The sequence below is a fragment of the Cyprinodon variegatus genome, unplaced genomic scaffold, assembly GCF_000732505.1.
Source record: "Cyprinodon variegatus isolate N-32 unplaced genomic scaffold, C_variegatus-1.0 Scaffold302, whole genome shotgun sequence".
Lineage (NCBI taxonomy): Eukaryota > Metazoa > Chordata > Actinopteri > Cyprinodontiformes > Cyprinodontidae > Cyprinodon > Cyprinodon variegatus.
Window position 1 is genome coordinate 293,607 of NW_015150755.1, and position 14,845 is coordinate 308,451.

The window sequence follows — 14,845 nt, forward strand, 5'->3', positions numbered from 1 at the left end:
ATTCTTGGCTCCTAACTTTGTGGGAAAAGTTTGGAGCTGGTTCCTTTCAATATGACTGTGGACTAGTGAGCGAAGCAAGGTCCATAAAGACATGGATGGCAGAGTATGGTGTGAATGACCTTGACTAGCTTGCATAGGATCGAAAACCTGATAGAACACCTTTGGGATGAATTAAAGTGGAAACAGAGCCATGATCTCTTCTCCAAGATCAGTGTGTTACCTCACAAATGCACGTCACAAATGCAATAGTCAAACATTTTCAGAATTGCAGTCTTACACCTTATGGACAGCCTTCACAGAAGAGTTGATGCTGTTCTAGTCACCAAGGATGGACCAATTTCATATTAAACCCCTGTTAAGATTGTGATGGCACTTAAGCTTGTATCTGAGTCACGGCAGGTAAGCAAATTTTTTTGGCCATATAGTTTATATTACTATACATTTTGTTTGGTTACCTTCAGAGACCTTTTAGAGCTGGTAAACTTCTACTGCACACTTTAAACGTGCCTGCATAAACCTAAAAACCTCTATAGTCTTTACCAAGTATTAAGCTTACGTTAGTTCACAGAGAAAAAGGCAGCTTGTTAGTTGTCCTTAAACGTTTGGCATCAGATGTGGTTAGTCTTACCAATGGTTCCTGATGGACATGGCATCTTGATGACTGTACCCTGTCTGGTCTTCGGCCAGGAGATGTCCATCATTACTATAGGATTGCAGTATTCCAACCTGATGTGCGGAGGACTGGCAGAAGGTGGTGCTGCATCATGGTCTTCAGGCCTTAAGGCATTGACTATCGTGTGCATGGGGGGTATCAGTGTGGATGTTGTCCGTGGCCAAACAGCCGCTGCAGTCGTTGTGACAGGCATTCTTGTGGTGGTCGTCCTAGATGTTGTGGTTGTCAGGGTGACAGTGGTAGGTCGAGTAGTGGCCCTCATTGTTGAAGTCATGACATCCATGTATACCATGACAGATGAGGAGGTTTCTGATAAACACAGAAGGGCAGAGGCACCATTAGAAAAAAAAACAACAAAAAGAAAGACAACAACAAAACAAATCAACTGTTAATACTTCAAATTCTTCAATCAGTTTTACCCAAGCTATGTTTTATTTGGAATTGCTATCTTTTTAAAACCCATATAAGGGAGGGCATGCTAGGGAGCATTATTCACCCTCTTTTTTCAATGTGTCAGTTTAAGAGAGGATAGTTCAAAGAGGATCAGTTGGAGCTGGCAGGTGTGACTACAATGCGCATGCATGGTGTCTACTTTAGGACCCCTGCCTGCTAAAGCAACATACACACATGCACACACACAAACGGCAGGAAAATCAAACTTCCAGCTGTGCATTCTAAATGCAGCTGCTAGTGGGGCCATATCTTTGCAAGTCAAAAGCATTTTTTTAAGTACATGCTATTTCTGGGTCAGAGAGGACAAAGTGGAATACCCATTTCCTGGATGTGGATCCACCCTGTGGTTACACTCCAGGAGTTGTTTGCTAATGATGTTATTTACCTGGGCTCTTGGGGGAAAGAGCTATCACAATAACACCAACACATTCTCACTAAGAGATGGTCCTTTACACTAGCTCAGCTATCTTTCTCCTCCTATTTAAATGCAATGCTCCAAGAGTCTTGAACATCAATCCTGCCTTGTATACTTTATTTACATTCTACAATTTCTTTGATATAAATAGAAGAAGGATTACTAAATTAATCTAACTGCAGGTTTTTTATGAATCTCTAAATCCCAGAAACCCATATAGAGTCTGAGGACACACATGGAATAAGACCTCATAATGCATGGCAAATGAACACAAAAAAGAAGAGTTTTGACTCATATATTCATCCAACTATTGTATAATAAGCATTGTGAATTTGCATCACCATCTTTGCTCTATTTAACAATGCCAGCATTTCTATATGTCACAATCTAATTACTGTATGGGGTTTGGTAGAGAAAGGCTTGCAGTGGCCCCTCTAAACGGATGAAAAAGGCCTTTCTCACTGACACACACAATTTGGACCTCTGCTAAAATGCAATTTGGGACAGCTGTCATTTCCTCCCAGTGCCGAAATACAATCAAAAAGACAGAAGTGACAAACGATCCAAATCTTTGTATGAAAGGCGAGCAAAACAAAATTTAATGAAGGTCAATTTAGCATTGGCAGGTTTAATGGACATGGCGTAGCCCAGTGAGCTCAGATAACACAGAGGCAAAAAAAAAGAAAGAAAAAAAGTTAGATGACTTTCAATTTGCAATGGAACAATATCTTGGCACCGCAAATTTGCAAAGGGTAAAAGGAGATGGCATAAATTAGAGCAGAAGTTTTGGATGCCTAGGCCACCGCGAGCTGTAATGACACCCCGACAATCATCAGCAGTCGATGCTTTAATTTTAATTAAAAAATGTAATGGAAGTAAATAATTTACAATGCATATGTTCCATCTGTTGATCCTTTAAAATCTTGTAAAAAAAAAAAACAGTGCTATCTGTTAAAGTATTTTTTAGTTTGACCTCTTGAAGGCAATTATTACTATTACCACTATTTTTTAGAGTTGAAAACCTTTTTTTTTGTTTGTTTTAATGACCTGCATCAACTATCCAAAACTGTTGTTAATACAATTTTAAAGTTTTTGTTAATTAATTCATTTCAGTTTATTTATATAGTGCCAACTGACAACACATATCATCTCAAGGCACTTTATAGAGACAATTCAACCAGATCATACAGTTAGATTGGTTCAATGTTTTCTATCTAGGGAGAACCAGCTGATTGCATCGACTTATTGACTCTCCATTAATCCCTTACACCAAGCATGCTTGTAGCGACAGTGGAGAGGAAAAATTCCCTTTTAACAGGAAGAAATCTCCAATAGAACCAGGCTTAGTGTGAGCGGCCATCTGCTGTTGCCCACTTGGGTTCAAAGAGACAGAAGCAGAGACACAGAAAGAAGCAGAGATACAAATTTAACACTTTTAAAAGGTTTCTTATCCAACTTGACACAGTTTGAGGGTTTATGGTTAGATGGACATGATAAGTGACAAAAAAAATAGTGTCCAAACCCACAGTTGAACCAAAATAAACATGAAAACGGAGGACATACATGTAGCTGCCGCTGTTACATCTGTAATCCACAATTTCATATTTGAAACAGTAACAGAAAGAGCGTAAAAGCAGAAGTTGTTGTGGTTTCTGATTGCATCTGCTGCTATTTCTTTTGTTACGGTAATTAACTAAAACAAACATTGGTAGGTGGGCTCTACGTGTCGCTTTACCCAATAAGCTCATACTGTAAGTTTCTTCTGAATGTCCTTCCTTTCCCACAACATATTCCATTGGACAACGCCCAGATTAATTTGTGTAGTGATAAATCTGATTGCTATATATTATTAATCTGGCTTGCCAGGTCAGAGTGAAATATCCTCAAGGACACAGGTCTCTTATTTGATTGTTTATGAAAACACTTACATTTGCATTTGTGGCTATGGGAAATAATGACAGTCCAAAAATAATGACTGGTTTTAAAAAAGAAATGTGTGGGTTTAATGTCACAGTATGTGAAATGATCCTCCAACTGGGAAGGAATCATCAGGTTGTCTGATGAAAATCTGATCGTCTTATATCAAGGTCGAAACAGGCCTCACTATGCCAACCACCTCGCAAGATAGTGACCTAATAGGAATGCAGAGGGGCCAATTACAAGAAATGAATGTCTGCACAGGTGAAGAAGACAGATTTAGAAGTAGTGTTGCTGAGATTCCTACAATTGATGATGAGGAAAAAAATAGAAACACATCAGGGCATATTAAAATGGAAAGATTGTAGTTAGACAAAAATCACCAACACATTTTTTTTTCATTTCTCAGTAGCATTGTTCGAATTAAATCGCATGCAGGGTTGCAGGGAAGTGCTTTTTTTTACCTAAAAATATTTGATCAAAATGACTTCTGTGAAATAAAAAAGATAATCTTAAAAAAAATAGAATAATATTTCATGTTGCTTTGGAAACTTCAAGGCTTGAGGCAAGTATAAAGATTTGAAATGCAACCTGTTGAAGATGTATGTACAATACCTTGATCTGTGGGGGTTGATTGGAACTCAATGGCACATCATGGTAGCAGAAATGTCACAATTATGATTGTCTTTATGTAAAGCAAGCAAAACTACTCTTTAAGCTTCTCAAATTCTAGATATCTGATAAAAATGAGCAGCTCTTTTTTGTGGTTATAAAAAATATTATACAACAGTAGTAGCCTTTAATTTCTGGGATAGTAGCTACTAAGTTCTGGTAAAAGTAAGTTCTATCAGAGTTCTACTAATAAATCTGAAGAATTCAAGAAAGCACCAGCTACGTTTATTGTTTTAATTACCTGGTTGGTTATATGAAAGAAACAGGGACACCCCTTGAAACCAGGAAAGTATTTGGTAAGTTTTGGAGGGTCAATAATAAGGTTTGATGGTAAGTACATTTCAAGCTATAGATCAGGGGCCTTCAACGTTTACCAGGCCAATCAAAACTTTCGCAACGCCCATGCAGTACCTCTGTGGACCCCCTATGGGGTTGCGGACCCCCTGTTGAACACCTACACTCTGGAAAGTATCACGGATAATTTGAAAAAAATATCTGGTAAGTGCAGAGAAAGTAACCAATATGTTTCAGGTCAATTCCAGGAATGTATCTATAAAGTTCCATTAAGAAACTTGTTTTATTTATAAGAAAATAGTGTCTGAGTTTTAGAAAACATAATGTAATTCAGCCAAGCTTTTGTCATTCCTCTTATTTATTTGTCCTTTTAGAATCTAATACTCCAAAGTCTGGTCAACCATTTCATCTAGTAATTTCTCATCCCAAGCTGAAAGACGGTGAGATCATTTTGGTTTACCTCTTTTTCTAAAGTAATAAAGATAAAAAATGTTCAGCGCTTAAGGCACTATGACAGTACAGAAGAAATACGACTTAGGGAAATGTCTATCACAGCAGGAGGTTAATTCAAAGTCACCAGGAATCATGTTTAGAATGTAATTCTATTCTTCTGGATGATCCCACTAAGTCCATGGGTGAATAATTTTTCTGAGGGTTCAGTCTACATACAGCATGTTAAATACACCTGCAGACACACAAGGACACAAATAAGATAGAGACCAGGGACAGAAACGAGGAGGGTGCCCTTGAACAGAATTAAATGTTTTTTCTTCTCCATGAAATAAAAAAGAAAGCCAGTAGCGGACAGCAGCAACAGAATGCAGGCCCCATGGCATTAGAGAAAAACACAACCAATCTACATAACGGGATAAAAAGGAAACACAAAAAAGTAAAACATCCTTTAATGATGAAAAAATTAGAGCTTACAAATTAATTTAAAGGATTGAAAAACAACACATCGCAATACGTTAGAGAATAAATCATTTAGGCTACTATAGCGTTTTGGTGTCCTGTGATGAGAGGTATTATGCAAAAACCTTTAATCACTCCACTATTAGTGAGGAAATTGCAAAATCTGTATGAATATGATTGTTTATTTAAAACTCCACCAAATAAAACAAAAGCATATTAAACATTTAAACCATACACACTTGAGCGCGCTCTCATATAAATCTATCAACCTGCTCATTCATAAAAGTCAGCAGTAAACTCTGCTACACTCTCCTGCTTCCTGTCTTGTTGAAACACCAGAACCCTCCTATCGTTCATGCTCTGCTTCAGCTCCTCCTAAATCTCACAGAAAGCATGAAGTCTGTTTCTACCACACACAGAGCTTTGTGCTTCATTTCAAAGCATTCATTTCTAACTAATTAGCCTCTCTCTGTTTCCCAGGGCTCGTGCCTTCCACAATTAGATAAGCCTGCTCGACTTCGCTCCAGGAGAGAAAATTGCAATACTATTATGAAATGGATCTGGTTTGTAAGACTTACTGCTTCCACGTGGAGAGCATGCTCGTCAGGTTCTGGGAAACTTTGGATGACTCAAAATCAAAGAAAGGTGAAAAGGACTTTTGGGGCCAAATAGAACAAGCTTTAGACGGTAAATAGTCTTCTATCCTCACGCTGAACCCTAAATACTTTATAATTTTAGTTTTTACAAATTTACAACCTCCTCCCATCTCCCCTTTGACCTTCTACCTGCAGCAAAGATCGTAGAGGTAGATGGTAATTGATTTTTTTAAATTAGCAGACAAAGACAGCTCTAGAACCTGACAATATATGATGCCTATGCCTTAAAACCTGTACTGACCACCTTGTCAATAACTTTTCTTATAACTTCATTTTTTTGGAGCTGCAAAAGGTTCCCTACTGCTTTAGGTTTTCTACTCAGGACAAAGTCAGCAAGGGTCTACTGACAATTGACCTGCTGCCCTGATGTCTGTGGTCATGAAATCCTTAAAGCGACTGGTGTTCAAGCATCTGAGCCTGAGCTCCCATGATTTTCTATATGCAACCAGGTCTGCAGTCGATGATGAGTCTACATACAGACAGGAGACTGATTAGTAGGTCTACTGGTGCGAATAGAACAACTAGGAGCTTGACTCGCTCAAGAATATAGAGATGGCTGTGATGGTAAACCCTCTTACACAGACACACACAATGTTCATCTCCTCACCATGCTTTGCAATGATGTAACTAGTGTAGATCACCTCTGGTTTATTGGATCCCCACCTTCTCTGTACCTGAGATGATTTTATACACAGTTACTATTTGAAAGAAGGCTCAGCAGAGATTTTTACTCCTGCGGCAACTTGAGGAAAAAAAACCTGCCACAGGAGATGCCAGTCATTTATTACAATCCTATTATTCTGACTGTTTTATGTATATCCATCTGTAACACTTGACGGGTTCAGATTTCCGCCCAAAGTTAGGTCTGCAGAGAAGATCTTGGGAAATGACCTTGCCTCAAACCAGGATTATCTGAAAGTGATGGAATTCAGAAATAGTAGCGGAAAGAAATGGCTCCTGCAAAGATCTGACCCAGAACTTGTGAGATGCAACACTAGAGCTGATCACCCACTGTGTGCCACAGCTTCAGCTAATAGTTAGCATTTTTCCATGTCAAAATCCAAAAGGCCCTTCATGTTTTTTTTTTTGTTTTTTTTTTAACATAACCCCAGTTTAGCCACAGATTTAAAAAAAAATATATTTTTTTCTTTTTAAATTGTAGAATGTGTTTTTTGTTTTCCCTTTGACATGACATCTAAACCATACATGGTGACACTTGCTAAAAGGTTGCTTAATACATGCATTTTTCATTCTTGCCATCTTCTCACATGCTGAGTGGCAAGTCTGGAAAGCACGATTAAAGTCCTGTCTTTTAATAGTATCTTATTGAGGCGAGCCCACAAATCCATCAAAATGCACAACTGGGAAGTGGAAGGGCTGAAAAGGTGCCGCTGGTGACGGGGGGGGGAATGAGTAATAAATTATGCTGCAAGGCATCCGGTAAGCTTCGATATCATCTGACATGATGAGAGCCATAATGGATGGCAGCTATGCATTGTTTGGCAATTAATTTCTTATTCCCCAGCTTTCTTTCCAGGCTTTGAGAGGGCATCAATGGAGGTCACACAGCACTGGGAGAGGTGTGTGCACTGGGCTGATATGTATGCACACACGGACACACACCTGGAGAGACACTCGCTGTGTTTGCTTTAACTGACAGAAGAGACAGAAGCTGCCACAGGCACAGCACTGCAGTATGCTGGGGTCATTTTACTGCACAGATTTGCAAAGACACAGAAATAACAACATCTTTTGGTCTAATGTACACACATAGTGGGCAATCTAAAGCTCCCAAAAAGAATGTGGATGCTTTTAATTCAATTAATTATGTTGCATGCAAACAAATCTCTCAAACTCCTTCAAAGTAAATACAAGTTCTGAAAGAAGTCAACAAAATAAATTTCTTTAAATATTGCACATATAGATCTACAATCCACCAAATCATTATTTAACAACCTTCAATACCTCTCTTCTTCATCTGAGAAAATACTCAGAGTAAAAGAGAACTACAGGATCTAGATTTCACTCTTTAGAGCCCAATATTTGGTCTCCCAGGCAAGTGACAGGCCAAACATAGTCCAGCCTTCCAAGCAAAGTGGAGGGTGGAGGAAAAAAAAGGAAAAAAGGCACGGGGGTACATGAGTAAAGAATCACCATGAGAAAAAGCATGTTTCTACAAGGTCTCAGCCCTTGCCAAGAAAATAGAGTGTGGGGCTTTTCAACAGACTACCAACCAGGGGTGGAATAGGACCAACAAGAAGAAACTCTGACTCTGATTAAGGGAGTTAAAGGCGCTTTGGAGGCCTCCGTACAGATTCACTTGGCTGATTGGTCAAAATAAATCACTTTGAGCTTGTGGGCCACTGAGCCTTTTAAAGTTAATGTGGCAGTTTTGGGGGGTCTCTGGAGAACTCGGCTGCCAAACACACAAGCTCAGAGAGAAAGAGGAGGCGAAAAGCTGAAAAAAATCCACTTGCAGTATTTGATTTCTCATGTTTACTCAGACCCCAGCAAACTGACCTCAGCTGATTGGATAAAGCCAGAATTTAAATCTGATTATTAGCAACTATAAAACAATCTCAACTGATAAACTTCTAATTGGAGAAAAATCGAGGCAGTTAACAATTTGAACCTTTATTTTTTCTATAAACCTCAGTACATGCCAGCAGTGAAAGATAAGATGCTGGTGTTAATTGAGGGATTACCTTCCAAGCCCCTGACTACACTGCTGATATGTGTATGATTTCTAGATAAGGGTAGAGTTAGTAAAGCCAGTGATGGATCATTTATACAATGCATAATAGAGTATGGAGCCTGTAAAGCAGCAACCAAATATGGGAAAGGTGCAAATTCACAGATTGAGTACCTCTGTTGGAATTGTGCATCAGCCATTCAATATATTAGTGTTAAAAGACATTATCACATAAGTTTATTATTTCCAGATTTATGCGCTGAACAGTTTAACCATCCAAAAAAACCAAAACAAAAACAACAAAAATCAGTGGCCATAAAATTATTTGGACAAGGTGAGAAAAAAATAAGTTACAATATCATACCACTTGCATGGCATGTAAACCCTACCTATGACACACTGCTGCAATGCAATTGCAGCTTAAAGGTCTGGTCAGCAAGGAAGGATCAATGAATCTTTATCTACACCTAAAACTAATATGTTTGTGGTGATTTAAAGAATTTAGCGTTAATCAGTAATCGCAATCACTTAGTCCATTTTTGCCCAAATATAGTAACGCCTCACTCATGACATCTTCTGGCAGTGATATCAAGGTATGGTAAGCCCAGCGCCATCCTCCCCTCTTTACAAGCAAAATCAGTGGGAATTACTAGATATCTCTGCAATAAACAATAATTATTTAAGATTTCGAGAGGACTTCACCATTGAAATTCTCGAGAGCTATAGTTAAACTGACAATGCCCACGTGCATGGCAGTGGATGTTGTAATACATGAGGTAAAAGTGAACAAAAAAAATGTGTTATTTCACCTTTCTGATACATGATCCTCCACGGACGGATTAATCGCTGTATTGCCAACATGAAGAGGGAGAAATTGAAATCAAACTTCTGGCCAGAGAAAAAACACGCAATATGTACCCAATATTTCGAAGAAGAATCTTTTCAAATATCAGTTAAAGCATTGGGACTTGCTCAACAGCCGATACCGCACTGTGATGTCACAAACATGCAGGTGGCAGTAGTGTTTTTTGACAAACAAGGATGTCTCCAGTAAAGCACATTCAAATGAAAATTACTAATAAAAAAAAAAACACGAACGGTATGTAACAATTTCATATTTCAATACTTTCAGAAGTTTGAATTCTAAATATGACCGGTCCTTTCCTTTAAATCTCGCCGCAATTTGTGATAACTTACTAGCATATTTACCAGTTTACCAGCATACTTCGAGCAGTGCCGTGGCTAATAATGATACTCAACAATGATCATAACGTACTGCATTTTTTTGAGGGCTAAACAACTTATTGATCTCTTTAAATAAGTATTCAAACCTTCTATGAGCTAATAAGATATTATACAAAAACGAGTTAACAAGGCTATGACAGTGGCAGACAATAAGAGTGTACATGCTTTCCTTTTTTTACTGTATACATTGTTTAAAAGCAAATATTCTTAATGACTCTCAGGACCCCGTAACACAAAAATCCTCATTATATCTTCACTCGTGATACCCAGGAAAAATTCAATAAATACATAAAAATACATTTAAAGTATGTCAAGATTCCATGAATATGGCAGGATTACAGCTAAGCAAGCCTGGCTTAATGAAGTGAAAAAATAAAACAAGAGACCTAATCCATAGATGTTGGGGTTCAACTATAGATGGGATAATAAAGTGGACAAAGAGGAACAAATAAAGGGGCATTTCTCTCTGATGTTGTGGATTTTACACTACTTGGCGTAAAACATGCAGAATTTGGTTCTAAAGTTGATGGAAGAGTAGACTGTGTAGGCATGGTGGCAAAGTCTGTCACCATAATGACTGACAGAGGGAGAAACAAAATGCTGTTAACAACTTAATAAAGCTCAAACCAGATTATGCAATCAGAGCAGTTCTAGGAGGTATTCTCTGTACACAGAAACAAATACACGAACAAAAAAAACTTGTTATATCCTGTAGTAGTTCAGTGCAAGAAAAGCTGAATGAGCATGCCATGTGCCTGGCTAAGCCACTGCCTTTGAAAACAAAGAGAATTTACAAAAAAATCATGAAGCTAACACATTATAGAAGAAGTTGAGGGAAAGTGGACCACTTAGAGAGAGGAAAGGCAGAGCTTTCTAGTGCTGGGAAGTGACTTGACTAAAAAATAACAATGAAACATCTGGAAAGTGATTTAAACCTGCAAATTTTCTGTTTGAGAGGGAGCTGATGTAGTCAAACATTTCTGGAATTGATTGTATGCTACCATGATGGCTAAAGCTGGAAAGTCACAAACCGCCTGGAAGAATCACAGGGACAACTAAAAATGCCAGCTTTTGTAGGCACACCAAAGGAATCTGGCCCTGGCTGCAAATTAAATTCAAGCAACCACATTGGCTGAATCTGATAGGTAACATATCTTTTATTAGGGAAAGACCATACTGGAATTTTGCAATATCAAAACCAAAGATGGAACCATTTTATCCACTTAATAAACGTTACGAATCAGAATACTGTCCATCATTATACTACACACTAGAACAGCACCCATCATGGAAGCAGTCTTGTTGTTTATATAAAATCATCATTGATGAAGGTTTTTTTTATGGGAAAGAAATGGAGGAAAAAGATTTGTATTGTATTTATATTTAGATAAATCAGAAAAGTCTCATTGGCAGTGGGATCTTTATTTTCTCCAGTATACTCCCTGCAAGAACATTATAACTATAATGGGAAAAATAATATTTTCTCAGGCCAGATTGAAGATTTTGAGGATAATTTCTTAACGTTCTCAGTTATAAACATCAATATTGACAGACCTTGTTATTGTGATAAGTATTGTTATAGAGGGACAGCAATAAGTGCTGGAAAAACAAAAAATAAAAAAAGGTCAAGATTCAGCTATGTACTGACACCTCATGAACAAAAGACAGACCTGTGATGAACAAAATGTTTAGACCTCAATGATGATATAATCCAACTACAGATTGCTCTGGTGTGAGCTGAAAAAATTGAGAAAGACTGCTGGACAGGTGTCCAAACGTCTTCAAAAAAACTGAGCATCAGTCTGGTGGCCTCTGATCTAAACCTTTGTTGTGGTTGCTGTTCAGGTGTTTGAATGCACAAAAGGTTTCGACACAGAGCAAATTTACAAGTTTATGTAAAACGAGAGAAGCTCATGGCTGCCAGCTTAATTATACAAAGCTTTATCACAGGTTAGTAAAAAGAGAATAAAAAAATGCACCTTTATTTATTAATGGGGCCAATATGTTTATTTATGACAATACTAGAGGGTTTCTTAATAGAGGTAATAAGGGTTAAAGAGCTCAAAGGAAGAGTAGGCTGTTTCATGCTGCAAAACAAAAGTCTAGATACATTACCAACAGAGGCCTATTGTGTTGCATCATTAGAGCTTTTCTCATAGGTGCATTGTGCCTGTGTTTTTTGTACACCGATTGTGTTGAAGTCTGTGGGTGCTCAATGAATCATTTTCAACTATAATCCTAAACCTTGCACTTTCCCTCAGAGGAAATTGCCTTCTCCATGAGGTGCAGCAGGCATGTTATAAGTGCGTAGCCTGAAAATAAGCATTTAGCCTACATTCCTAAGCCTCAACTTCAAAAAGGACTACAGACAGCAGGCAATGGCCAGTTTTTTGCAGGCTACTAGTACTTCGGTTTGAATTACATGCAACTGTATCCCTTCAGGCTCAGTAAACAACACAAACCTATAGCAGCTGCAGGGTTGCACTCGAATCTGCCTGATGGCTTTGCATTGAAAGCAATAGCAGCTAATGAAAAACGTCCCCCGGTGTACATGAATGGAACAAAGAAAGGGCGACACTTTGTGCCTTTAAGAGCACGCTGAGTCATATTCAGGTTTTCTGCAGCAACTATGCCAAAAGGCAGTTACTGCTTAGACAGTCTTAATCAATTTAACATGTGTCAGGCTCCTCCAAACTAAGCCAGGACAGACTAGAGCATCCAAAACATTGGCTGTTTTCGGCATGAAGGTCGGAGAGCCAGCTATGGCAGCTCCCTCCAGGCCAGTGATTGCTGGCAGCATGCCCTGAACAGATGGCAACACGTAGCAAGATTACAGCACTGCTAGACAATGGATGTATCTGTGATACTAATTGTGCCCCAATCTAGGCACCAGTTATGAGTCAACGAAAATATTATTCTAGCATAGGCAGAAGAAATACCTAAAATGATGTCTCAGAGACAGACATGCTGTAAGGCAACTCCATCAGAGATGTCTAATAATCTAAAGGTAAAAGCGACTAAATATACTAATAGCATTTCTGAAAGTAAGGCTGAATAAAACTGATATTTCTGTATTTTGGTAGACAGGCAGAGAGAAGCGAAGACAAAAGCTTATATTCTCATCTTACAAAACAATATCACTGCTACAGATAGCAACAAAAGGTGGCAGGCACTGAAGAACATTGTCTCATGCAGCTATTTCTGCCTTTACAACGTGCCCCTTGCTCACTTTGACAAAACATGTAGGATATTCCAACACGACTCAGGCTCACACAACATAATTTAACCAAAGCAGAGGTTAAAAAAAGTTGGTTCAAAGTTTTTCCATCAGTAAAGTATCTCTCTGAAATTCAATTAGAGTTCTGGCATAGTCATCTGAATTACAATAAGAACCTTTGAATGACCATGAAACAAAAGAACACAGCAATGCAAAATGAAAATAGTCAAAAAAAAAAAACCTTACTGTGTGTCACTGAAAATATCAGGAAATTACCTGAAAATATCTGTAACATAAACACCACGTATTGAAGATTATTTTGCCATGCCATCTCTGTGATATTTTCTTTTTACATTTTCATGTTATTATGCTATTCCTGCCACATCTCTATACTCTTATCAGCCCTATTCAGCCCATCTGAGCCAGGTCAAATTGTATTCCTGTCTCACTGGTGCCACTTAAGCTCTTTCCAGTCTGTGCCTCTCTGCCAGATTGCCAACTGCCTTGTGCTAATAAAAATCCAAACCTCTTTCCCTGCTCTGATCTTTTCTCTTGTTATAGACCAAGTTCATGCCCTTGGATCATCCCTACCTTGCCCTCCCCAAGAGATATCTCTATCGCCTCTCTGTTATCTGGACCTCCGTCTCTGCTTCCATTTCTGACAACTGATTCTCTTCTAAACCTTAGGCTAATTATATCTGCATCTGCCATTTTGTGAATTACCTTTGCCTGTGTATTGAGGCTTTAATTGTGTAGTATATTACTGACAGAAAACAAGAGAGCTTAAAGAATCTTCTGCTCAACAATCTCCAAGAGATGAGGCCGTTCCCCCGGGTTACTAGCTTTCTGCCCACTGACGTCACTGTTGCTGCTGCCATCCCAACCACTTCTCTGCACCACACTTTAGCAAAACTGACCATTTCATTATTCACACATCCTCTTCTTTATTCTAGTCACCAGTGTGTTGCTTCTCCCCAAAAGTGATCTTGTGCTGAACATTAAACCTGATATCTGTCAAAATTGCTTACTTCTACTGTTTGCTGCTGTCTTGTGGTTACATTTCTGGGTCTTTATTGTAAACTTTTATGCACCCTAAATCACCAAAGAAAAATCTTATTCTAGTCTACTATTGCTCCAAAGTTGGCACCAGTTTGACCGGTAAGGTAGCTCTGCAAGCCGTTCATAAATACATAGTTACCACATAACCGGAGGTGCGCAACACGCTCTAGGCACAGTTTTTAAGAGCAAGTGCTGGACAAGAAGATCACAATGGCTTTCTGACAGACCATAACAAACTATATTGATAGTCTTGGCCAATGTTTGAGAGAAGAATATTTTAAGGAAATTTCTGCTGTGCCGTTTGTATTGAGTTATAAGAGGTAGGGTAAGAAAATGTGCCCTAAGTTTTGGTTTCCATTTTTCCTATCAGCTTTGACCAGCTGCAGCAGTTTTGGATTTTCCTTTGACCAAAGTATATTCTAATACATGCTGGCAGTGAGAGCTACCTGATGTGTTGCAAACTATCAAGAACACAAAAAAAAGCCTGAAATAAAGTTTTATATTGAGACTATTCCCAATTATTTGAAACAACCATTTTCCCCGTTCTTTGGTCCTCATGATGCTGTGTGGGTTTGCCACTGTTTGTAAACAGACCTTAGAAAAACCTTCAGAGACAAGCTGGATTGTGATTTACTGAGAT

The 14,845-nt window shown here is 38.5% G+C and overlaps 1 protein-coding gene across 20 annotated transcripts in view; it reads right to left on the reverse strand.

The window, feature by feature from the left end:
- The window catches only part of LOC107090598 (adhesion G protein-coupled receptor L3-like), a 324,724-nt gene that overhangs the window by 111,823 nt on the left and 198,056 nt on the right, over nt 1-14,845 (reverse strand). For all 20 annotated transcript variants that reach the window (XM_015384080.1, XM_015384069.1, XM_015384068.1 and 17 more), the window contains one exon: nt 629-982. In XM_015384080.1, coding sequence (XP_015239566.1) covers nt 629-982 — 354 coding nt within the window. The remainder of the gene's footprint in view (nt 1-628; nt 983-14,845) is intronic.